This window comes from Anticarsia gemmatalis, chromosome 14, assembly GCF_050436995.1.
Source record: "Anticarsia gemmatalis isolate Benzon Research Colony breed Stoneville strain chromosome 14, ilAntGemm2 primary, whole genome shotgun sequence".
Lineage (NCBI taxonomy): Eukaryota > Metazoa > Arthropoda > Insecta > Lepidoptera > Erebidae > Anticarsia > Anticarsia gemmatalis.
This window is the reverse complement of record NC_134758.1, coordinates 8,341,534-8,369,010: the sequence shown is the minus strand read 5'-3', so window position 1 is coordinate 8,369,010 and position 27,477 is coordinate 8,341,534. Positions and strand designations below refer to the sequence as shown.

General features: G+C 34.8%; 1 protein-coding gene across 7 annotated transcripts in view; it reads right to left on the bottom strand.

Annotated features, from left to right (window-relative positions):
• Positions 1-27,477, bottom strand: part of nuf (rab11 family-interacting protein nuf) — a 72,682-nt gene that overhangs the window by 39,891 nt on the left and 5,314 nt on the right. For 2 of the 7 annotated variants that reach the window (XM_076122370.1, XM_076122374.1), the window contains exons 1-6: positions 8,517-8,765; positions 6,761-7,006; positions 4,557-4,654; positions 4,170-4,291; positions 1,315-1,398; positions 765-809 (exon numbers count right to left, since the gene is read on the bottom strand). In XM_076122370.1, coding sequence (XP_075978485.1) covers positions 765-809; positions 1,315-1,398; positions 4,170-4,291; positions 4,557-4,654; positions 6,761-6,908 — 497 coding nt within the window. In that variant the 5' untranslated portion in view covers positions 6,909-7,006; positions 8,517-8,765. Of the gene's footprint in view, positions 1-764; positions 810-1,314; positions 1,399-4,169; positions 4,292-4,556; positions 4,655-6,760; positions 7,007-8,516; positions 8,766-11,439; positions 11,489-27,477 lie in introns of those variants that run through there. The other 5 variants (XM_076122371.1, XM_076122372.1, XM_076122373.1 and 2 more) reach the window with 5 other exon arrangements.

Here is a 27,477-nt window from a genome sequence, read left to right as displayed (position 1 = left end):
ATTTTATTATGCTAGTTGTTACAATTTACGGTTCGAATTAGTATTATTTTCATGTCAAATACAAAACTGATCTGAAACTGAACTAATGTCTAATATACGAGTATAATAGTCCGCTTTAATTTGGTTGTAAGTGTTCATTGTAGTCAAATAAATAAACTGAAAATTTTATACCTGAAGTTCAAAAATATTATGGTTTAAGTTTTAAAAAATAGGGTTAAACACCTATATTACACAGGGCTAGTAGATATTATAATTAATAACTGTAGGCTTAGGAAATAAGAACAAACATTGCCACATAACACTTCTCAATTTTCCAATCGGAAACATTCAGGTTAACAATACACGTGAGAAGTAAAGATCCCATGGTTAATTTCACTCTTTGAAACGTACTAAAGAAAGTATTAGCTTACTGCATTATGTTTAGCATATTTTTAGATAAATAAGAGTCTTTACACATTGTCGAAGTAAACGGGAAACTCAAGCGGCTGCAACAACTACCTAAATGAATTAAAAACTGAAATACAGTCGCTGTTTTAGTATCTCGTTAGTCGACAATGCGTAAGACTTGCTACCCACATGTTTGGTTCGGCAATATTTATCAAACAACAAAACCGACTAGACTTACTTCTTCGGCTAGTGCCGATCAGGTTCATCTAAACATATTCGGTTTTGCCGCCCGGCTAGGCTGATGAATGCCGAACCGAATATATGTGTAGCCTAATGGTACATAAAGCAAATAAAAGGTAAAAGAAAAGATAGCTTACTGTCTCATGGAGCCCCATCGCCGATGCGGCAGATTCTCCTGATGGCTACGGAAGATACAACACAAATAAAACAAGCGAACCAAAAGAATAGCAAAACAAAACAAATCACACAAAAACAGAAGAAATAATAACACAAATAAAGTTAAAAGCGAAAGTTTAAAAATAAAAGGTTCTAAAGATGCCGCGAAGTGGTACTAACATCTAATAGTTTATTATTGAACGGAAATACTTTAGACCGTCAACTTAGTGCTTTTAAAATCTCACTCCTACTCTACAAACACAATTTCAAGTGCGGTCAAACTTAACGATTATGCCACAGAATGTTAACCCCAATCTTGGCGCCATTGACAATTTTCCTCAAAGGCGATGTTTTCATCCCACGGCATAAATTTTAATTTGATTTGGCAAGCACGTTTAGTTGGCGATAATTAACAAATCGTTCAGTTTTTACTATATTTCTATTCCATGGTACTTCAATTTACGTACTGGTGGGATCTGTTAACGTCTAATAGTGCCCATTTATGTGAAAAATATGGATATACGAACATACCTCGGTGGTGTTCGCCTTAAGCTGGTGCGTGTCCAAGAATGTCTGTTCAAGGGGTTGCCAGGACTTCTGGTTCCATTCTCTGCCCTGTACAGCAAAAATAAAAAAAAATATTAAATTTTGTAAATACATGCTAGTAGGTACCACTATTAAGTTTTTGTTAGAAGTAGCCCTTGAATACATCTCTGTTTAGAGATTTTAGCAAACAGAAATAAAAAACATAATGAAAACTAGGTCTAGGTATTAATAAGTTCCTTTGGGAAACTGGAAAAAAACAAACGGAAACCGCAAGTTTAAACTCGGCTACAGATGTTTTATGTATTTATTTGTAAATGGGTTTATAGCCTTACGCAAGGCTTTAAAAACTACACAGATCATTATTATCTAAAGAAAAAAGAAAGTCATTACATAGTACGTTATCATATGTTGCGCATCAACTGAAATGACTTACGGAAGACATTTTACGATACCGTTGACCGCTAGTAAAAAATATTCTACTTTGTATGCGTTACAAATTGTGTTTATATAGCTTATACCGTCTATAAATCTCTTTTGATATATATTTTGTAAACAAACACGGCCTTAATGAGATCTTTGACAGCTGTGATCATTCGTAACATTCATCAGTAAGATGTTTCAAAATGATGTATGAAGCTTGGTACACACTTTAGTTAACTTACAATGTCATCGGCCAATCTTAGTTCTATGACTGATCAATTAATAAATTACAATCATTGATCGGAATCAGTTGGATTGAAGCCAGCGATATCTATTTTAAAATTGAACGGTTGTCAATAATGTATAGGAAAATCTCTATTATTCATTTCTGATTTGGAGCAATCGTCTTTATTATACGTATAGATGTCGAACCGGATAATAGTTCATATATAAATATTCAATTTAAAGCTCTCGACAATTGGCATGCTTTAACAGTAATAGAAAACATAGTTAAAAAACTACAGCTAAAAAAAGGAAAACTATGTCATTTCTACCGTCCCTCGCTTGTCTAATACAGGCTATGATTTCACTTATGCGGAAGGAACACCTGTCCAGTTTCATGGGTCTAATCCTTGAAATTATACTTTAATTCAATTTCATAGGTCTTACTATTATTAGTTTTTGTGTCAAAGGGCGTTGCTTTACTGGCATTAAATTAGTTTACCGGAAATAACATGAATTGTCGAACTCCATGAATAAATAAATGCCATCAAAAACATTCTGTAAAAACCTCAAGTCTCGCCGTAAAAAGTTGTGAGATCTATATAATACCAAGTCGAATAATCTATTTAGTCTCTACTTAAAGGACCTTCTGTCTTAAGTTATTACGTATGTTATTATCATGCCAATTTAAAAAAATACCTTTAAAACAAATAGACCGACCTGGCCATCGCATGATTTAATTATTAGTATACTACACAGCACGACGAGAAGTTAATGCTCCTGAAATGTTAATAATGGCGAATTTGTGTTCTCTTGCGATGACCAAGTCGATCATTTGTTTTAAAGGTATTTTTTTTAAATTGGCATGATAATAACATACGTAATGACTTAAGACAGAAGGTCCTTTAAGTAGAGACTAAATAGATTATTCGACTTGGTATTATATAGATCTCACAACTTTTTACGGCGAGACTTGAGGTTTTTACAGAATGTTTTTGATGGCATCTCACTTCTTTTTGTAGAGCGAACATAAGTCCAATTTGTATGGAAAGACGTTTTTTTTTCATAATTCAACATATTTTCCTATGGGTATGTTGTTCAGTTTCATGGGCTAAATACCCTTACCCACCCTATACCCCCTCCCGTTATGCCTCATATAGTAGGTACCTGTTTACACCTATTTATTTTATTTTCTACAGTAATAATAATTCATTAACTGCAAATGTAACCTTGTAATCTTATACATTTATATAGGATTACAAAGTTATTGTTGCAGTTGGTGTATTTAGAAAACTGGACCGAAATTAGAAAATATTAAATTTTTCCCATGATTAAGACACTAAACCCTATTTGTATTCAAAATTTTAAGCTTCTAAGTCTGCTAGAAGTACCTTAGACTTTTGATGATCGGTGAGTCAGTGAGTCAGTGAGTCAGTGAATCAGTGAATCAGTGAGTGACAAAATTCAAAATTTTAACAAGTTGTCATTCTTAAACTATTGGTTCAAATTGACTGAAATTTTAAATATACCGTTTTTATACAATGACTGATTAGTTGCTGAAAATCCAGGCTTCTTGTTTTATCCACAACGAAATTATAGGGGTGTCAAACATAGCCCGAATTGCTTCGAGAAAAGGATGTTACGGCCGTGCCGCTTTTTTTTGCTCGACTTGCGGGGGCACTTCCGTGCCCCCAGATGGTACCAAAAATATTGTTACGGTTTGAGTTCGAAGTCACTAATATCAAACTAACTAATGCGGTCAGAACCTACTTCCAATACAATAATAGTATTTGAAAGAGTAACATAAGTTGAGGTTCTTAAAAAACACACGTTCCATCTTCCTTATTTTGTCTAATTCCTTCGAAGCCTTTGCTCGTTAATATACGATCAAGATACTGAATATAGAAATGAGTTATAAATTTTGCCAAAAAATTATAAACATTCTTACGTATACTTTTTAACGTGGCTTAATTTTGGCAGTCAAAAGTATTGATACTTTTCAAGCCTAGGTTACCGGGATTCGAATCTTGAAATATGCAATAACTTGAACTGTCTACTTAATTAGTAGTAAATAGGCTTGGAAACTGTTTCTATAATTAGTCCTCCTCGCTTGTAATACGATCCTATCATTCTACTTTCTTTACAACTTTTATAGGTTTTATTTAAGAAAATGGTATCTTTATGAGGTAGAAACTAACGCATTAGGAGGTGCATCGTTGTCGCCTTCTCCGTAGCACTCGAAGTTCTCGGCATCAGATATGGAGTTGCCAGGACTCGAGTCTGCCGTTGGGTCTGACTGGCCGGACGCTTCTGTGCCGTTCTGGAATATGAGGAAAAAGAGATTATTGATTGTTGTGGTCCATAAATTACTTATGAAATTGCACTTATTGAAAAAGGTTTTCAATGGATCAACGGAATCTTCAAATATCGATCTATGTTTGGCTTCCGACTATTGACTTAATTAAGATTTTCTGACATTATTTTATGGCAACAGACAGCGAGCTGAAAGATTTAGATAGTTCCAATATATTCCAGAAAGTGATATTATTTTTATAGAGTAACGTAAGATGAATATTGATAATTACCTGTAGTTTCCTTGGCAGGTTACCGGGTGAGGAGCGTGGCGATTTCGTCCTTTGGAACACGCTGGGCGCCATCATCGCCGACGCAGGCAACTTCAGCTCTGCAATCAACCACACGGACCAATCAATAAATATCCTATACTTATTCTAAGACAAAGGTCGTTGACACGCACTAGTCACGCAACAAAACCATTGAGCACGAGGTGAAGTCTTTCAAAAATAATAACTGAACCAACAAGGTTACGCTAGCCTAGATGGGATTCGTTGCAGTTATGAGAACAACATCTTATTGACTAACTCATGAAATTGACTGAAGACTGAATCGTTAGCTGTTATATGTATACGAGAAGGCCTTCGCCTTCGTTTGAAAAAATATAAACATTTTTTTTTTAATATTACAAAATTTTTCTAGAGGTTTAAAGTTATTTTTACACTTTACAGGTGTCTTATTTAAATTGTGGGTTCAATAAAGATTTTAAGATGGTAATAGATTTGTCATTACATAAGTAACAGGTACAAAATAGGTCTTAAAGTATTTTATATATGTACAAATTAGATGTTGAACATTATTAATCGACTTGGTAATTTACTTTTTCATATCACAATGACCTGGTATATATATGACTTCAACAAGTAAGATAGTAATCTAGGCTACATTATCAAACAGTAATCTGTTAATTATACAGCGTACTTCGTACACGCACCTAATTAAACGCACCTCTGGCTTTACACCCCGATTCACAAGTAGCTGAGTGTTATAATGTCCGATAGTGTTATCAGTGTTATCTATTGTTGATTAAAATATGTTATTAATGTACAAGAACATTCTTGTGAAATACCTAATTGGAGTTAGGAATTTCGAAGAACGTATGAAGTATTTCGTACCTAAAGAATTTAATATATCCACTTAGTAAGGTTTATTTCTGAAAATCTCTGTGAAACCTTTTCACAAATACCAATTATTCGCATTAGAATTGAAATTGTGGCTTTGTAAGAAGCTTACTTTCATATTCATAATTTTATAAGGATTCGAAACCGATCGAGTAGAATGGGATTAATTTTATTATAGGCTGTCCGCAAGGAACTAACTTTATTGAAACACAATACAAATTTCATTGAAATTTTGAGGGGCGATCACGAGCAACTGTGATTTCGATGCCATTATTGGCAATTCTTTACATGGAAATTTCAGCGTGTCATTTTCTTTCAGTAAGTGTAATCGTTCCAAAGGCGCCTTTATCACTATTTAGTATCGCAAGTTCGTAATCGCATTGCAGGCGTATATTGTCACTGTTTCTTTTGTTCAAGAAGACCTCATTACAAGAATACAAGAGATATTTCGTCAAGAGCTCGGTCAGCTGCCCGGTCACGGCACACCACCTGTGACGTGATATTATGCAACGTATATCTACGCGAGTTCAGACGAAATGTGAAAGAAGATGTGCGAAACCACATCCAAAATTAAGTTAGATATTAAATAATGTAATTCTCTCTTTAAAAGAACGTGCTCGTTATTGAAAGCTAAGGACAGATTGAATGACCCATAATGTCACCCCCGGTTTTTAAGGTACATTTAGCGGTAGTTTATCTATTTATTAGCGTTTAAACTCATATGAATAAAACAGGAACAGTTTGAATAGATAAACTACCGCTAAATGTACCTCACAAAAGGGATTAGTTAGTAAGTCGACCAGTGAGAATTGTAAGCTTTGAAGCTAGGTCATAGAAACCGAGAGAAAAATGGTTGTTAGAATGAAGAAAGTACATAGATAGTAGCAGTATGCACCCACGTGCACATGTGTTTGCGCGTGCACGTGCGTCAGCGCCGGCTAATTGCCACATAATTTGATGACAGGTCATCAGTAGTGTCATCACTTGAATACAACAGTACTTAGAACTAAAAATCATTATATTATTCGCTATTTTCTTCGTTTTAGAAATTAATTAACTGTAGGTCTTGCTTAGGAACTTGAACAATTTTGCTACATCTTAGTAAACGATGTGAAATGATGGTCTTCTTGGAAAAAGTTCAGGGCTCGAGGGCTATTGTGCTTCGACTGCCCGCTGGATTGAGTGAGTAGTACAGTCCCCTGAGTGTCCTCTGCACTGGGTTCACATTCTATTTGCTTTCTACTAAATCAATTTGTTGTTTGGCAGCACCTAAACTTTTCTAAAATGCTCTAGCTAACGATCTAAACGATGCCTACCATAAGCAGCCTGTTGCAGCAACCTCCAGTACGAGACGACGAGTCGTACGAGGATCAGTAGACCTTGCCACCAGGCCTCGAGCAGGCGGAACACATCGAGCGACTCGCTTCTCACCACCACCACTACCTCCGACATCGACTTCACCATGGATACTCATTTACAACTCACACACTTTTCACTTGCGTCTTTATTCACATTGTACGTTTAGTGAATTTTTAAAACCTATGGATTGCACGCGCTACTGTCTAAAGAAAGTGTTCAATATAGAATGTTGTGATATTTTTGCTTGTGAAAACGATGTAAACGAGAACTAAAATGATTTTTATAGTTGGAAATAGTATTGTTCAAAGCAATGTTATTTTAGTTTTATCATTGAGAAAGTTAATGTTTCGTTGCAACTAACGTATTGATAAGAGAAGTATGTTATCGTACCTAGCGGTAAAAGAAGTAGTACCGCGTAGCGCGCAAATGGGATTTTAATAACGCTATGGGAGTCTCAGACGACATGGAACTCGAATGGAAACCAACTGACATACTTTGTATCTACGACTGTAGTTTAAATGCACTCGCACTAATAAAACTTTAGTTAGTTCAACCGCTATTCACGTTTTACACGCAAATGAAATTACAAAGTAAAACAAAGTAGTTGATTTTAATTGCCTATAATTTCAGCTAACGAAAATGCGTAAAACACGTACAATATGTTTGAAGAACAGTCAGTCATACAACTTTCAGTAAAAAAGTTAATTGTCGCAGTTCAACATACTTTTTGTTGAAATGAATAGTTAGAGCTACATCTGTTATTATCACGATATTTTCTTATTAAGACACTGCTAATGATCTGTTTAGTGAGTCTGATGTGCGGACATACGAGATGTATGCAAGGCTTTACGCTCTCTGCACAAACATCTAAATATCAACACGGTTTTACGAGAGACGAACAAACTAGAACGTAAGTTAAATTAATATTGAATTATGGTAATTTGAGATTGTTGGTAAGATATCTAATTGAAAATGCCTATGCATGTTTTAATGTCGTTAGATTTTACAACTTTTATATTGTTAACATATGGCAAGTTGTAGGGATTCGAGAAAGTTAGTGTAAAGATTGTTTCAAGTGGCGTTCTTTGCCTACCCCTATGGGAAAAAGGCGTGATATTATGTATGTTTGTATATATGTGTGTATTGTACAGGTTGATTGAGTTACACATTTAAATAGGCCTGTGTTATTATATCAATGAATGTTGCGTTTACTAATACTATTTATTACATTTTTTTAGTAACATTAGCTTGACAACAAAACCTTTTTGTAAATTACAAGCCGGTAATCATGTTACTCGTAGTACGATACAAACAAATGGTTTGTACAGTTCATACACACGCAAGTGAAATTATTACCGTTTCCTTGCGACCGATTTACGCAAAACTACGTCCTTCGACCGATATTACTCAACAAAATGTATCGATATGCTATAAAAAATTGACAGTTCCGTTGATTTCGTTAACTTTATGGACCATTGCTCAGTTTATTAACCCAATGGCGGTTTAAACTTATCCAGGTCATTCCCTTACAAATAATATCACATTTCTATACGGATAGCTGCAAGTTACAACGTATTCTATAAAGACTTTCTTTGTTTATCATTAGAAGCGTAGGATTTTTAAAAATTGCAGAGAAATTGGGTAAGTAGATTTTTAATTTCATATTTTTTCACACGTTGACACCTAAGAATACAAACAAATGACGTTTCCTACACGTGAACGGTAAGGCAGCCCGGCAGGTCGCACGCGCAATCCACAGACGTAAAGCTACGGTTAACTTTCTCTGTCGCGAACACAATAAGTTACTTTGTTAGTATTGTAACATCACACACGTCACAGACACATTATTCTAAATTGCACACACTTGAACTAGATTCGAAACTATTTATCACTGTTTTATCGACATTTTTATTGTAGGGTAGTTTGTTTAGATACTGGCGAGCGCCGACCGCGGCGGCCGACTGCGCCAGTGGCGATCCAACAGTTCATTCATAATTATGCAACACTAATATTACGCTATTATCGATAAATACACGAGCAACAAGCAGGAAAGCAAAAAGCAGTCATTGTTAGACGAGTATTGCAAATACACTGTTAGAATAGATAGCAAATAGGTAGAATAGATAATTCGCGAGAGCAATTACACCGGCTTTTTGTAGTCTCCAAGTGATTGTGAAAGTTGATCGTTTACTGATTCGATTGGGATTACATTAACATACCTTTTCGTCTATTATCCTACAAAGGGCAATTTAAACGAGTTAAACGATTTAATATAATCTGTCGTTATAAATTGATGGCATGTTTGTTATTAACGTTATGCAACGGAGGATAGTGTTAAATTATATAACGATGTGAAATAAATTGAAAACGGTATGGTATGAACCTGCAAATATGTTTTACGAGCATTGCAAATCTATTTCGATTAGATTTCACAGCAGGGAGGGATACCATCTGAGTGGGGTTATTGAATATGGAGATAAAATAATTTTCTTAAGCCTAAGTACTACGGCGCACAAGTACCTTATAAGGAAAATTGTTGATGGCACACATTAATAAATACTACGCGCATATGGTTATAATAAGCAGAATAATTTAAATGGTAATTTAACCTCATTGCGTTTATAAAGTCTAGTTTAAAATTTTACTCGAGACTTAGTTTTATAAAAATTTATAACATATTTAAAAGTTTTGTAAACAAGTCATGTACCTGTCTTTTAAGTAAGATATACTCGAATATTGAAGATCTTTTCGCTGCATCATTATCGCGATCCTTAACACCCTAACCTTTAGTTTGTAATATCTGTAACTCATTTCCAATCTTAAAAGAGAATACCGTAATATTCCTAGCCTAACGTTTCACTCATTATCACAATCAGCTAAACTTCTTTGTGAGCAAAACAGTCTGAGTGTTTCTACGCAACACAGCAAGTTTAGCCAGTATTCAATGAGGATGGGTGAAAACTACTGAACCTCTCCACATATGTTCCATGCACACATTTCTTTACCAAACTAGTATAACCTGCTTGACATATATAAACATTGTAATAAGCAATGGCTATTTCCCAAACAAGTAAATCAAGGAAAACTAATTTCTATAATTTTGAGGAAAAAACTGATCAATTAGCGCAATTGACCGCAACGAGCAATTTTCCTATAAATAAACATATATCATTAAAACAACTTAGTTACTAAGAAACACGTATGTATTAAGGAAAGAACATTATAAACTCGTTACTTTCCCAATCGAGTAACTACTAATACGACTAATACGGAACTAGAGTTGGTTGGAAATCAGGAAGGAACTCTCCAAGCTATCTTCTCAATCTGAGATGATGCTGATAATTTTATATTGAGCCGTGTAATTAATTTTCGTTGATTGACCGAGACTAACAGGCGATCGCACCAGTCGAGCGAAGTTAAGCAATGTTCCAATAAAAAAGATACCGAAATGGACCTTTTAATTTTTTTTTCAGAATCTAGACAGATCGGTCAAAATTAATCGAAAATTTTCAAAATAAGTTAATAAACGATAATCAAAACATGGCTTTCATTTAAGGACGAAATAAAACAAAATGAGGCTAAGGATATAGTTCCACTTTTCTTTAACCATGTTAACAAAAGATGCACTCACTCGTCCCTGCTTTAATCCAAGGACCGAATCTTTAACTAAATTTAAATAAGGACGACAATGGCCCTGGCTGTTAATCATAAATAAGGGTGAAAGCTAAATACAGTAAAAACCGCATTGAGATAATTGGCTTTGGTAACGAACCATTTGCTGTCTGCTTGGATTGTTTGATATAAAGACTGACGTTGCCAAATATTTTTCGTTGTTATGTGCATTGTGTCCGGTCATTTCCTGTTCTCAAATTTACTTAAAATACATTATTTCTCTAGCATTTTGCTACAGCGCTGAGCTCGCGCAACAATGAGCTCGTTTGTTTAGTCAATAGATACTATTTGAGAAATTCAATTGAAATCAAGTAGACCGAAAATTCATGCATCAAACTCATTTGCATAACCCACTGGCCTTGAGATCCAATAGCAGCCGACACGCCATCTACCATGAGAGGTTCTCTGAATGCAATATGAACAACATTGTTTGATGCGCCGTTCATGAATATAAAATTGCAAATCGAATCTCCATTTAACTAGCAAAGTTTGCAAAAAGGCATCTGCTTCTACTTTCTAAACTATGAATATTAAAAAGAAACAATTTCTAACTTTTAATCAGATGATAGAGATGCTCGGTTACTAAACCAGTCGCAATAAAATAATGAACAGTTTTAGTAGATCGATCGCAGTGGGAGCGGTGGTGGCATCGACCTCAAATTGCGCAACCATGGCCGGCATTCGACGTTGCACATTTGTCACACCAACGATATTAAAATAATACAAAAATAACCTTAGTAATTGTTGCTGTTGTATAATAATAGACCACCTTATAGAAACATGTAGTAAGTTCACCGGGTGTACTTCCGTATTTTTTGCGCGAGAGGATGTGACTCCTCTATGACATAAAAAAGTAACGTTCAAGTGCGGACGGAGCGACGGATGTAAAAGACGTGACCGGAATTCCTATGCATTAGTGATTTTATGACGAGCCAAGAAGTTGGCTATAAAAGTAAGTGCTTACCAAAAATTTAGTCCAGCTCTCGAAATAAATACAACCCGGGACGTGGAATCTGGAATTAAAAGAGAAAGATATCATTAAAAAGTTTCTCAAAGTATCGATTGAACACCGAGTCGAATAGTAAAGCTTTTATTGGAATGATTCCGATTCGACGCAATCGCAGTGTTTGCGTGCCATCGAAAGGTCACAGAAGTGCAAAATGCTTCGTCTGCCTCAGTGGATGCTATTTCTGAGATTAGAACGCGCTTCGCTTTGCTATAACATTAGGAAGTCGAAGACTACCATGACATTTTTGATTAACCCGCCCCACGATTATTTACACTTACTTAATCATTACTACTTGGCTATCATTGTTTGCGTCACGTAATCGATGGAATTGAATAAGTTTCTTATAGCCAGTCTGAGAGAAATCGGTTTCTTTGCGTCTTTGTGTTTCTACTAAGCTAACAGATTTGACAATGATGCAGCTGTAAGAACATTATATTGAATTATAATGATGGATTTACTCTTACTTGGATCGACTGAAACAGATGATTTCACTGGCCCCAAACAAGTTTCAATTTTAGTCACGTTTCATATCTGTAACGATCAATTGTCAGATCGCTGCAAGTCGTGCGTGAAGATGGCTTTCTTTTGTGGTTATGCTTTTTGTGCAAAAACATATTTATATTTAGCTAATAAGTATTATTGACCAAGTAATATTAGTGATCAGTTAACATAAGGTAACGTGACCGGTCGCGGTGTGATTGCGATCCGTGTCACTCGTATCTATTGCATTTCAGTATTTGTGTGTCGTAATTAATGTTGTGAAAACCGTAGCTGGTACGAGCGTGTTGTTGAATTTATGAATTACAATCACTATTATTAGCTAAAAATATTGAATTTATGATTGCGGACTAACAATGAGACTGACATCGCGTGCGCCCTATACCAGTTGAAAGAAAACGGGTTGTTGTAGTGTGACATTGGGCCAGCTATCTGTTAATCAACTACGACACAACACAATGCTGTGACGCATGTGGCATTGATGCTGAAGAAAATGATACCAATTTCATATTTACTTTTATTGAATGGGGGCTCGATTCGATTGACAAGCAACACAAAACAAATAGTTCTCATATCTGTTGAGGGTATTGTGTCCCTAGTGCGATTGTTAGGTCGGTGTTTACCAACAAGGTATTCATAGTGACTGTATCGGTATGTCTGTTCGTCAACAAGGGCCTTGTGAATGGTGTGAGAGGTAAACGAGACGGTAAATACCGTTCACGGTCCGCGGAGTAAGTGTGGAACTTCACCATCGCCGCAGGAGCGCTCTGATTCACAAACGCAATCACTTGTAGTTCCTCAACGCTGTTGCTCTGTTATGTAAAACAGACGCTTCAAGTATTTAGACCTCGTTACGGATTCATCTACATTAGATCTGTATCAACATTATCATATTGCGAGGGCGGAATGCGCTTACTGTAAATTAGAGATTAAAAAATTAAGTAGTTAAGGCTATTCTTCTATCAAATCGTCATACTAATGTCGTATTATTTCGTAGTAATATTAAATGGCACATAAGCTGCAAATTGAGTATGTGTTACTCTTGATAAATGCTACTATAACTTAATATCAGATGCAGATATCGTGAGTATTAATAATATAATCAAGGTCCACGATATTTTCTACAATTCTGCACACCTAGTAACACGTGACTAGTGAATTCATGACTCATTACATTATTTAATCCTTGTTGTAGTCATTGTTAAGTGATTAAATCTTCAGTAGTCGATTGGCTGTAACGCATTTTATGTTCAAGTTTGGTTCAATTCCAGTTGATATGATATGATAGCGAAAGATTGACATTATGTTACGCTAACATAGAAAACCGCTTAACCGATTTTCACAAAATTTGGCAGTCAAAGTGTTACCGCGTTGTAGCACAATACAAAAAATATACGTAGTACGTACATGGAAAAAAAGGCGTGATATTATGTACGTACGTATATGTTGTACTTTAGAAGTGATTTGTCATCATATAGTTCTAAGAAGCATAGAAACTTCTTTAAAAATACTATAACTACAATTTACTTTCATTACTTACATAAAAGAGTTTACTTGATTACTCACTGTTCGTCTATTCAACAGCCTATCAAGTCATTCTAGGTTCTTAGAACATAAATATCGTGGCGCCTACAATGATTGGTTCTAGCCTTATTAGGCGTAAGCGTATTCAAAGCCTTCGTGCGGTGGAAATTAGTCATGATCATTATTGAAAAGGTTATTATACGATCAGTGGGAGGGTGTCGAGTGTCGAGGCTGTATGTAGATGACGTCATTGTCCAAAAATGTACTGTTTACGTCACAAATCCGTTTCTTTGATTTTGTATTGGAATGCAAATGAGGTGATAGTTGTCACTTTATTTTCTGTAGATGATGATTATTTCAGGTACCTATGATTTAAATTGCATTACATACAATATATTCTAAATGTAATAGGAAGACATTTCAATCAGACTATAACCCTACATATAATAATATGTGCATACCTACCTACGATACAGAATAGGGCACTTCTCATTAAGGTCCAGTCCCAAAAAATATAATTCCCGATAATTGGCAAGCATACTAAAAGTTTATTTTTACTCTAATGAAATAAATTAAAATTTCACTGAAAACTCAATTAAAGGTGCGACCATAGATCTACAATGCAATCATAAAACATCTCATATATTGTGTTGTTCTCAATATGAATATATAACGGATTATAAAAACTATATGATATTTGGGTCTAATCCATAACATTTAAGTGTAGTAGATACTTAGATAATTATGGTATGGTATTTAAGCCATTACGAATAAATACCAAGTACCTATATAATATTTGTCCTTAATACAGCATTAGTAACACACCTGTGTGTATACTTTTATGAATAGTTTTGTCTCAGAACATTGAGTAGGTATATCGTAACATAGAATTCATGGCTTACATTTCAAACACGTTTCGAAGTAGAATGAAGGTTGATTCCGTTATTACTTACGATTGAGAATTTCTACGAATGTGAATAGGTACCATGTATTGGACAGTTGCAACAAACGATATTTTCTTTTAACAAATATTTGCGACAACAATCACAAATGGTATTTGCGTGTAATATTACAACGCATGTCATCAAAGCAGTTTCACAATTAATGCAAGCAAATGATAAATTGCCGTTTTTGATCAAAGAAACTATAAGATAAGATAAATTGGCCGATAAAAAGCGTTGAGTGTAATCTACGTGAGTGCGAGTTCATTTGATGCATAGTCTTGGTTCAACTCCTCTCGATACATGTTCTACCGAGAAAAGATTGATGTATAAATCTTGTGAGATCAGATTAGAGGCCGAGGATCCATAAAGATAGATACGTTGCGTGTGGAAACGTGAATATATTCTGTTAAACGTGTAAGGCATGTCATGAGAAACGGATGTTTTCCAATAAAGGAGAACTTGTTGCAAAAACAGCGACGTTGCTGCTTTATCAAGTCCATATGTATTTGCGAAAGTATTTTACTACTTACATTATTTATTGAGTTACATCACGCTTGTGAAAACAAGCGCTTAAGTAAATGAACGGATCATGTTATCGTGTCATCTTTTCACAAAGCAAACAAATAGTCTAGGCTTGTAGATTGTTCTACAGATTTACCTACGCTGCGGGAGACGTATTTTACTTAGCAAATGACAAAGTGAACAATGTTGATTTAGTATTTCTTCCAGTAGTCGGCTATATCGTTGTTGAACCGTTGGCGTTCGTCCAGGAGCCTGGACACATTCGGCCGTATTTCACTCAATGCGAAATAGTCGCTCGGGAAATAAAGTGTACTATTAATGCGAGCTATATTTGAACCGCGGCGTCCAATAGTCTGCTATGTGCTATCTCGTATATCTCGACGAAATGCTAATTTCGACGTACCGTTTTGTTCTTAGCTTCGAACGTGCGCTGAAATACGTACGTTGAAACTATGTAATCGAATAATAAAGATCAAGATAGCATGTAAGTTCACATTGTGAAATTAATTACTGTTCCGTACGATAAATTCTTACAGACAAATGGGTGTGTAGTGTGCAAACCGCAATGAATAATTAATATTTATTTTACTACGAAAGCAACTTAATATTTTGTTCGTGGTTTGGACACTTATATGTTATTTCTTAATTTGTTCAAACTTCTCAATTTGTTATGGAACACAATGGTGCAACATTGTAAATGAATAAAGAACAGTACGAACACTTCATTTCCATAATAACGCATTCATTCATTCCTGTATGGAAAGCGCTTTGAAGAGTTTTAATGGATGCCAAGTTTTAATAGAATTGGCTAATGGGTGTTTGAATTATACGGTAATAGTTGTCACATTAACCTTAGATTTAATATAGCTCGATTTAATCTGGAAGATTAACGTCGTATTATTATTTCTTAGTGACCAAAACTGTTTGCGAGACAGTTATATTGCGTTATACATACTGTTGATTACACAGAATAACCCGTTAGGCAGTCAAAACATTGGCTTAATATGCGACTGTGCTATCTTTGTAATTAATCTGCTCTAAGACCATGAGATTTACACAAACGTCTAAAAAATATTTAAGCATGACTTCAGCAGATTTCGCAGAAAAACAACGCTCGTCATACCCCGCTCAACCTGTTTCTAACGTTTATTTTATACAAACTATAATACTGCAAGATGAAAACAATCTTTTAACAGCAAAACACAATGTAACATTTGGCTTTTTCTATGTTTAAATTATAACAGTAGTTCAGCTCAAATATAATCTGGTTTTAAGAATCCACATTTCTCTACATGACGTAACTAATTTATGCAAAACGATCTTCAACGTTTGAAGGAATGACGCAGATCTAAAAGAGTTAATGCAACAGGAAAAGCGAAATACGACGGAACATTGCCAAGTTGCAGATAACTTTAAATAAATTGGCATCGACTGAGAAAACTGAGAGGTTAATAAGAAAAAATAATTGGTGCACTCGAATGCCGTTCACAATAGCTCATTTATTACACCATTCGACTATGGATAACGATTTTTAAAGCACGTTTCAGTAATTGCCTTGCTCTACATAAGGTTTTAAGGCCGTCGACCCATTGGTATCGATTGCATAGTCTGTGGGGTTTTGTAGGGCAACGGAAACAAATGGCACCACTCTATTGAAGCCCTTTTGTAGGGCAAACAAGCTTTCCTATGCATGCTTCTAGGTCATACGATACAAATCTGTTATACTTAATATTTGTTTAAACATGACGTGTGTTGGATGTATATTTATTTGTTCACTGTCTATAATATTGTGGTACGTGTTTCGATTTGTTGGAATATATCACACAAATTATAAATTACTTTTCTCTTGTTAAAAGGTGTATGAATGTAGGTCGACCTCCAAATGTTTGTTCGGCCCAATATTTTCTAAGTAAAGTAGAGCTTAACATTTCTTTTTATTCGAACTGCCTACATAGTTCTCAAAGGTGCGTCATTGGCCGCCTTTGTGTATTTAACATATTTTTATCATTTTCATAGTCATTTCTGTAGAAATATTGTACCTATCTAAACTAATATATTGTTGTAATGCGGTAGATTTGGCACGTTTCGTCTTCACATCACGTCACCGATCTACGTAGCAAAGATCAAGGTTTTATTCTCAGTTCATTGTGTCTATGACATTGGTATTTAATACATCTTGAACGAACGTGGGATTCGTTTAACAACTTGCAACCTTAACTTGTTAATATATCCTTATATGGGGCTCCTTAAATCGCTTAAAAACTTCCTTAACATTAGCATCGGTATTCAGGTTTTTCTTCGTTCAAGGGGCGGAAGAATTGAAGAAAATATGCGAACAGGTTTTTGTTGTATCCGGCGTCAAGTCATTATCAGCAGTAACTTGCTATCGCACCAAGTTTTTCTTTCCCGGAACCGTTGCTTCGTCAATGTCCTACAAACGCTTCGAAGATCAAGCTCAAGGGGAATTTAGCATGGATATTATTCATGGCTCGCCTTAGAAATTCTGATTGCAATGCAAATGGTTGATGTAATTTGGGCCGGTTTGGGCAGGTCACGTTCGCCGCATTCCAGGCGATCAGTAGGGCATCTAGACTGCATGCAGTTGCACTAGGATTTGCAGATTAATGCGGTACTACCGCAGAATATGGGTATCTTTTCTCACTGATCAATATTCTAGAAACCTGCTTTATAAAGATTCCATCTAGACTGGGTTAGTTGATAATTGATATATACAAATAGAGAGTTTGTTAGTACGATTAGTAATATTTAATGTCGTAAAGTCGGTCGATGACCGCCCCTTGCGTGTAAATATTTCTTCCTTTGAAATAAATAATAATTAAGTACTTGTGGTCAATAATAAATGTCGTTAAACATAAATAAACATTACTAATTTCCTTTTGATATGCTGTTACGTATGTTATAATATATGTTTTTCAGTAAGCTGTTTATTAAACTTAATAAGGGAAAATCCCAATCGGTGAAGAACCCGATATATTGGATGATTTTATGCAATCAGCATTAAGCATTGAGTATCATAAACGATGAAGGTTTTTCTATTAACTATTTAATATTTATATTAAATCGTGATTCTATATTGCATAGGTACTAGAAACAGGTTTCACTTACGTTCATTTCATGTGTTTACTCTACGTTTAAATAGAAAAAGAAATCATTGTTTTATCGCCGTGGTGACAGTTTATACTTCAATGAATCTTGTATTAATATGAACAAGCATGCAGATATTATCAGACAGATCTTCGAGATAAGATAAGCGTGTGCGTGCACTTTAGTAGTTACAAAACCCGTAAAAAATATATTTACACAATATAGAAAAAAACTGCCTCGGGTGCCTCGACTTGGTGATCAAGTATTGCATAATAATTTAAATCACTTACCTACATACATTTGAATGCCTTCTTAATATGTACCTATATCCATGACGATATTTTTTGTGAGATGAGCACGAGTATCTGTTCTGAATCTGGTTCTTAATTCGTCTTTATGAGTATGTATTTAGATGTATATATAAGTATGTTTATCAGTTATTTGATTACTATAGTACAAGCTCTGCTTAGTTTTAATCAAATGACCGTGTGTGAGTGGTCCAGTGATATTTATTATTATTTATTTATATCCCCACTTGATTAACCCCATTTATTATATAGTCAAAGTCAAATATTCTTTATTTCATAAACTTTAACAAGTATTTGAAATCGTCAAAATATTTTTTATCTACCACCGTTTCGGAAAAGCTGATGCTCGTGAGAAGAAATGGTAAGAAACTCACGGCTTGCTCTTTTTAAATGTCAATAGGGTTTACTTACAAAAGTATCATGGGTTAGTAGACACTGTAAGGTGCAAGAGATATAGAAACACTGTAATATTGATAAAGTGTTATCTATAAATAGTAACACTTTTCTTTTATAACATTTTTAATCATCGTAATGTCCTGTTTGCACGTGTTGCCGTTTACGTTAGCTCGTAGACTATTGAGCAATAACATTTCTTTGTGAATTAAAACCTCTTTGTTAGCACTATGCAATTAAAAGCCTTATTAAAACTAATGACTAGTGAGTAATGGCTTTGTGTAAACGTTCTGAAAACTATGAGAATTCGTGTGTCATTGTACCGTGAGTTTGTTGAGCATGCATTTTTAATGGGTGTTTGAAGCCAACTAGGTGAGCTATTTAGTGGTTTTATAGTGAAGGTTACGTGACTGTGATCGTGAAATTGATAAATTATTCACTTCCATGTTTAAATGATAGTACACGCTCATGTACAACAAGAAACAGAAAAAAAAATGTTTGCGGTTCAACATTTTAGTTTTAAGGCTTCTTTTCGGTTATTATACCTGTGGCTGACGTTTCAGCAATATTTATATTTTAGGCTTCAAGTCTCCGGATTTTTTATTTATGGAGTTAATAATTGTCCTTAATTTTATTTATATAAATACAAAACTACGCAATCATTATTGATTTTTTTCTACGTTTATGAAAAGCAAAATATTATATTCCATACATCAGTACCAAATTCCTAACCGCACGAGTTCCACCTACTTAGATTTTTTCAGTTATTTTCATTCTGAAATAACATTTTACTTTTAGCATTGACAGTTGGCAGAATATTTTGCTCGTTTGAAGGTCGATGCGCGTACGACACGGCCAATTTGCGATATGCGACCGAAGTCGCGGTAATTCGCTAAGTGTTAACAAAACAATACGATCGATATGAACGTCATACCTCCGTGTGTTTTGAACGAAGATGGCGTAGGACAGTGTAGGTTATATTCTACCTGAATCGGAAAAACCTAGAACTTGAGATAACGTCAATTCAATGGGTTTTGCATTGCTTCTTTTTAATCTTGTGCAAAGTGCATTTTTCTTAACTTATTTCGTGTGATACGTTTGCCTTGGGTCTAGGTGATGAATCAGACCTTTAATCAGATCACTTATCATACCAGCTTTCAAACTTGGTTGGTAGATACGTTATAGCTGGTAGAAGCTTGGTTTGAATGTTTCTAAAAGGAATCTGATTATTCAAAACGTTCTGTACTGCACCAGAGAAATGATCAAATGTAGCTACTTGCCGATGCACAATTGTAAATTCGTATTTACTGTTACAAAAAAAGCCTTTTGAATATTAAGTACCTACGTGTTGAATAAATACCAAACCTGCATTGTTTTACTGATGTCATCCGCTGTGCTCATGCAAAGAATGCTAACTGAACACTATGCGGTGGAAAGTTTTAAAATCGCATAAATTTCGTTAAAAACGTGAACGTTTTGCTCTCACTAACCAGTTGCGTGTTACATCCATTCGGTTTCATTACAATCTGTTAATATTTGACAATTCTGAAGACCCCGTAATGAATAGCTGTCATTATTTTATGCTTTCGACGCCATTACCCTCACGTGCAACAAATTAATTTGTTCCAAAATAGATGAGGTGATAAATGGGACACGCTATTATGAGCTAGTGAAGTAATAGAGGGACTTTTTGTGGTCGTTACGACTGTAAGTCACAGCGTAATGATATATCTTGTGACAGGTATTTACCATTTAAATCGGTGTGTGATTTACTTACTGTAGCGCTTCTCTACAGTCGGTACTGTCGAGTATCGAGTTTGACATTTAAAATGTACTGGCAAAATAGTTCCTACGACAACCGTTAGAGGCGCTGTTCAAATTTTTAAACAAAGATTCTCGATAGCTTGTTGGTTGTCAATAGTCGACAGTGAGAAGAGTAGAGAACCGAGCTCCTGAATTATTGAATATTCTTTTAGTGCACTACAGACCTTTGTCATAATACTTAGAACATTTCTTTAGCTTAACTGTAAGGTAGAGATCAATGTCTAACGATCGATAAGTACAACATGTTCACTCATTAGGTAAATACGGAATCACCAAATAAAAGTGGAGTATCTTGCGGAACTTTATATTTGTAAAACTAAACTCCTTCAAAAGATAAAAGATAAGATAGAGCACTTATCTTCATAGTTAAGATAACTGTAGTTTAACTTATGTGTGAATAAAACTAAGATAAATATCCGCTGATAATATGAATGCAGTCTGTCACGTTTTGTTTGAGGCTAGAGCATTAGGTATGCTGTCATTTTCGTGTTAGTTAAATCCAAAAATAATATCTTTACTTATGACGAATTTAATATGGCGTTAACTCCAATCAAAAGGCTTCCAAGTATAGTTACTACGGTTTTTTTGGGGATTCTCAGGACTCTAAGAATAATTGACTGAAAGAAAAGCGGACCTTTAAGTTGCTGAGCTGCTTACATGAACAAAAACAGGGACTCTACTTTTCTGTTTCAAACCAAGGATGCTCGACGCAAGTGCGGCTTCGCAACTGTAATCCTTAGACAAGCAATCCTAGTTTGAACAAGTCAAAAGGAATTCAGTGACACTGTTACAATCGTTATCATCGCTCTCATTACTGAAACCTCATTATGGGAATCAGAACGGAACCTAATTGACAAAGGAATTAGTAATGAGTGAAGCAAAAATTATACCTACGCAATACTATCGTACGTCAAAGACTGGGGCCAATTGTAAATTATACCTTTACAAATCTATAATGCTCAAGTAAATATTTGATGAAGTCGATGGAATTATGATGTAGGTGCTATTAAACTGAAGGTATTACTGTCTATGACGTCAAAATACAACCAATCACTTTCCAGTGTCGCAATTCACAATCTTTATAGGACACTAACGTATTTATCTAGTACTAGAGGCCGCCCGCGACTTCGTCCGCATGGAAAACCTTCCCGTGTAAATCTCGATCCCTCGAACTCCGAGATAAAAAGTAGTCTATGTGTTATTCTGGGTCTTCAGCTACCTATATACAAAATTTCATGGTAATTGGTTTCGTAGTATTTGCGTGTAAGAGTAACAAACATCCATACATACTTACAAACTTTCGCATTTATAATATTAGTAGGATTAATGGGAGCAGCTAGCCACGACAGGCCACGAGTAATTCTTTCATACGCCCAAGTCCCAAGCACCTCAAATGAATATCTAATAGTGCATTTTAATGACCGCACTTTGGGCAAAGACCTCATAAAACTATTACATAAGTAGATAATTGAGGTAATTACGATTAAGTCGAGCTCCTTCCATTAAGACGAACGTTTAACAGTGCATCACCCGCGTCTAATATTAAATCCGTGGCTACACCTCGTAAAAAGTTTTATTACAAGATTTTGTTATAAAAACCTTTTATGAGATAACGAAGGATTAATGAGGGTTATTCTACGAGCTTCTAAGGACTGAATATCACGTTTTGAACTTATATCTTTGTTGTTGTTTGAAAACGGTATTGCTTCTTATATAAGCTAATTAATAAACACATTTATAGCTAAGCACATGCATATTCAACAGTATTTCACAGAATAATATGAAATTACTATATTAAGTATGACGTAGGTTTTCAGATATTATTTACATAAAACTAATTATTGAACAAAACAGAATAACCAACAATATGCTTACATTATTCATGTAATGAGGTTTTGTATTACAGCGGTTATGTAATATTGATATACTTACGTATACGTATAATATTTATAAATTATTTACTCAAACACAAAAATAATTTAGTTCGTTAATTGTTATATTAACAATCGCTTGTAATCATCAATGTTTGGACTAAAACGTTGAATAAAATAATTGTGTAGAAACTGTCTTGCGTGCTTAAAACAATTCTAAGCATTTGATTTTATTTAGTCACTTGAAAGTTTGAAACAAAATATGTCTGCCGCAATTAAACAGCTTGTTAGTGTCTTCCTAACTGAATGCCTACGATTAATCGTTGCTACGGAAGTGTAATCGCACGAGAAATTGCTATACGACCACTTCCCGGCAAATAATACATTTTACAACGACTGAAATGTTGGTAACATCGGATATTAGTCGCGAATTTATTGAAGCGAAACATAAATAAAATCGGTTAAAATTTAAGGTTTATTTACATTTAATTTGGCCCTCTAGGAATAGTATAACTATAAGGCCTTTTGATCACAAGGCTACGCATATTTTCGATACTCAACGATTTAAGTCTTCAAGCTACTACCGTGATACAAATCCATGGAGGTCCGCAAGTTGCGTCGCCGAATTTTCGTCTTCAAGTGACTACTGACATATAAATCCTTTGAAGTTCATATACCTATAAGTCTCTTTGTCATCGGCAATATTCGTCTTGCGACTCAATTTGTTTGGTGGTAGTCGCACTAGTCGCTAAAAGTCATCATCGAGTACCTATCGAAGATTTGTGTAGCCTTGTATACGAAGGGCCTAAACTAGAATAACTCTTACAAAATGTTCTATGTGAATAGTAATACATCAATGTGTTAGTTCACAATAGTGCTCAAATAGAGCTTGTTAGTTCATTGCTTACAAGCACCATATTAACTTACTTTTATTTCCTAGTTGACTGACGAATTGGGCGGTCCCACCTCGGTTGATACGCTTCAATTCAACTACATTAAAAAGCCATAGGAACTTCATACATGATTGCATGTATTTTACACGGTTCACAAAAGAAACCGTATATCGGGGTGACTTTAGGAATACTTTTTTGGGTTTCATTTGATAGCAGAAAGCTTCGAGATAAATTATCCTTTACTGGGTAGTAAATACCACCGTGAATAAAATTGTGTCATTTTAGACAGTGATCTCTAACACATCCATATTTTTGAATTGTAAAGTAAACCCCATGTAACGTAGAGATGATTCTACATACTGATTTCTGATATTCTACTATGGTAATAACTATGCGAATTTTTTTTTAGAAGGTATTTTCAAAACCGAAGAGCTTAGGACAACATTTTTAACACGTATTTTTATTTCGGTATTTACGTTTCTGGTCCACCTTGTGTTGTTGTTAAAGTTGCTTGTAGGTCTGTGCCTTGAGGTAATCACTTCTACGTCAAAATTATAGTCGAGATGAACTTCTTTTATTTTATCTTATTTTCAAATAGCTGCCCTTGAATTAAACGTATGAAATATTAATTAGTTGAACTTCATTAGTCAGATCATAATATGATGATTTCACTTACAGTGAACAGCAATATATTAAACCTAGTTTACCTTTATAATAATAGAATAATAATTTACATAATAGATCATTTAATGCATATTTTCATGCATTTCTATTTACAGAGGATATCCTCGTTATGCTATTATGCGACGGGAAAATAACGCGCAGTTGGCACATGTCACTACATGATAATATCTGCTAATTTGTGCCAAGATGTCTACTCTATTATTGTTTAAAGTGCAAATTACAAAAACAGATAAGGCTATGCATTTAATACGTGAGGTGAGGAAAACGATACCAACATTCAAGCAAGAATGTAGAAAAAATACAGGTTTCAGATTACCTGCGTGCTATGTTTACGTAGATTATTGTTTTATAAATGTGTTTTGTTAAACTAAAATCGATACCGCTTTAATATGAGACCGACAAAACGAGTGCGAGTTTGTTTAAAAATGAACTAGCCTGTTTTGTTTTTTTTATTGATGAGAATTTGCTATGAACTCAGGTCGATAGATTGCCATCAGCTTACCTATTAGGCCGATATCATATAATTTTGAATGTGAAATGAATGTCGAAGAATCGTATGGTGGAAACGACCTCAGTCTCAACAGTCGACTTCAGCAAACAATGGTGTTTTCACAGCTGGTCTACGACAAAAGCATTTTTATATTGTGATACGAGCATAATATAATTGGATGGAATATTTTTCCACGCCATAGGAATCCATGTAATTTATGTATAAAATAATTGCTAAATATCGTCATACAAAGGTAGATTATTTTGTCCGACGGATTGTGAAATAGTGTGATAAGCATGTAATTTAATCTGAACTTATTATGAAGGCCTGAGGTAAAACAATTGACAACCACAAGTGACAATGTTTAATTTTGCAATATCTTGATGTAGCGGAATCAGTAAGTTAATATTACGAAAAAGTTACGATTTAAACTTTAAAATATAAGTCGAGTTAATGGAATTTTATCTGCAACCAAAGACATACTTAATATCCCCGTATTGTGGACAGAGGTGTATGAAATACATCCATGTTTCGCAATAAAATATATAGATGATAATAATATAACTGTAGTTAATCTATGACAGGACACGAACTTTTTTTAAGCGACTCTTTAATAAAAGCTCTACATTTAAAAGGCGTCCCATAGAGAAATAAAAAACTTTACCAGTACACAGATATGATAAATTCCAAACAGTTCGTTTGACTTCACCTTGACTCTACGGTGTAACAAATCGATAGGTCGACAGAAGACAAAAATAAACGTGCCTTCAAGCAAACATTACTTCTAGTTGGGTTCGTGATTACACTGATACCGTACACATCAATATAAACATACGAAAATAATACGCTTAGTAATATCCCTTAGTTAAATTTACTTTATAATATAATATTATATACCCGTTACAGTTCAAATAAAAAATGAAGTAGATTCGTGTTCATTCTTTATTTAGTCTTGGCCTCATAAATTAAGGGTTTGAAAAAAACTTCAATTTATGAAATAACTTAGCTTTCAATCGACAGAAGTACTTAGCATTTTGATATCGTAGCGGGATTCTGTAATGTAGGGTCACAAGAGTTTGACATTTAAAAATGTACCGCAAAAATAGGTTCTACGGTGCCCGTCAGAGGCGCTGATCAGATTTTATATAAAAAAAATCTCGATATCTAGCCGGTTGCCTACAGTTGATAGTGATAAAGTCGCGCCACTTATTAGCTGCCTATTATGTCACTATTCAATGTTTAAAATAGATAGTATAAGTATGTCTTACTTACAACTGAAATTGTAAGAATAAAGCAAAAGCAACACCTTTGCCAACATTTTCAAAGGGATATGTCACGGTTCCCGTTGAAAGTGCAGTTAACATTAACATATCAAAGATGTTACGCAAGGGCTCGCTAAACCATTAGCAATTTATGTAGAGCAGGTATTCTCTGACACCTGGAAGTATTCTCTTGTTTATTGATATGTAAAGTATATTATTATTATTTTAAACAGGTGGTCATGTAATATTATGTAAGACGTGAAAGGATTTTATACCATTAACTTTTATAGGGTGCTATACCTGCCAAAGAAATGGTTTGACTGTTTTGTTGAAGAGGGCTTATGTGTAAACTAATAATCATTTATTAATGCGGCTTGAGATAACAAAAGAGTTGAAAAGGAAAAACAGTATTTATACATAAATATATACAGCGTTTAAATCTTCTCTTATAATTTGGATAAAATATGTAAAAAATACCATCTTTTCTTATTATTCCAATAGGAACGCGAAAAGTCTACGCTTCAGTCGGGATAAAACTCATGGTGTAACTTTCAATGGAACATTGCACTTTTGTCTAATAGTTACTGTCAGCTATAAATTCGATGAATGTCCTAAAGCATGTGGTCGTTACGTGTACGGTACATTCGAAGAGGGGCCACCATAAGCCACATTACGGGCATTACCACACGGTAACTGTATCCCAACTGTCGGCCGGATGTGGGCGGGCCGGACCGTTCCTATGTGGTTCCTATGACACGAACCGATGACAATTTATCTGTCACGATATTTATACAGATCAAGTGTCAAATTACCAAGCTCTGTTTTGGTATTTCGACATATTTTTTTATTAATAAATACGCCCCCTTTTTGTATATAAATTTAATTAAATTATCAAGTTCCGTGACTAGAATATTCAAAATATTATGAAGGTTTTCAATTCTTTGAGAAATGTTATCAAAATTGGTTTAACATTTGTCATTCACGGCTGGTAAACACTTATGATTGCCTACAAAGGAATGATGTGCAAATATTACTTTTAGAGATAAATATTGCATTGTTGCAAAAGGAAAATCACCATAACTCGCTGTTAGTAGCCGTAGCCATATTTGGAATTTTCCGTTTCAATTTTAGCATTTACCTAATAAAGTAAAATGCATAAACATTTTCTTTACCAGGCCTGGCGAAATAGATTTTTGAACAAAGCTAATTTTATAAATCGAATCCACTGCAACCACAATAATAATTTAATAAGTCTACTACACTATTAGAGCAGCAGTAACGGACCCGGTGGTTTAAAGAAAAGAAATTTGAGCAGGACAGCAATACTGCAGTCATAATCTCATAGTAAATCACTTGGAACGTAAACGCAGCGTATGCGACACAATGGGTGATAAGAACACTGAGTCACATCGAGAAAGCTACGTGTACAAGTATTGTGCATGCCGACTGTCATGACTTCTCCCAGAGAAAGCTTTAGTATTGGAAAGCATTTGTATTCTGATTGCACTATTAATGCCATTACGTTTGTGTGGCCAGTGTTCAAACAACGGACCATATAATCATTGATTGCACTGACATTCTCGTCTATGTTAAATGTTGCAATGTCTATGGTCAAAATATTTTGCCGCCAATTTCAGTAAATCAACATTGTCTATGTTTTAAAAAGTAGTTCCGT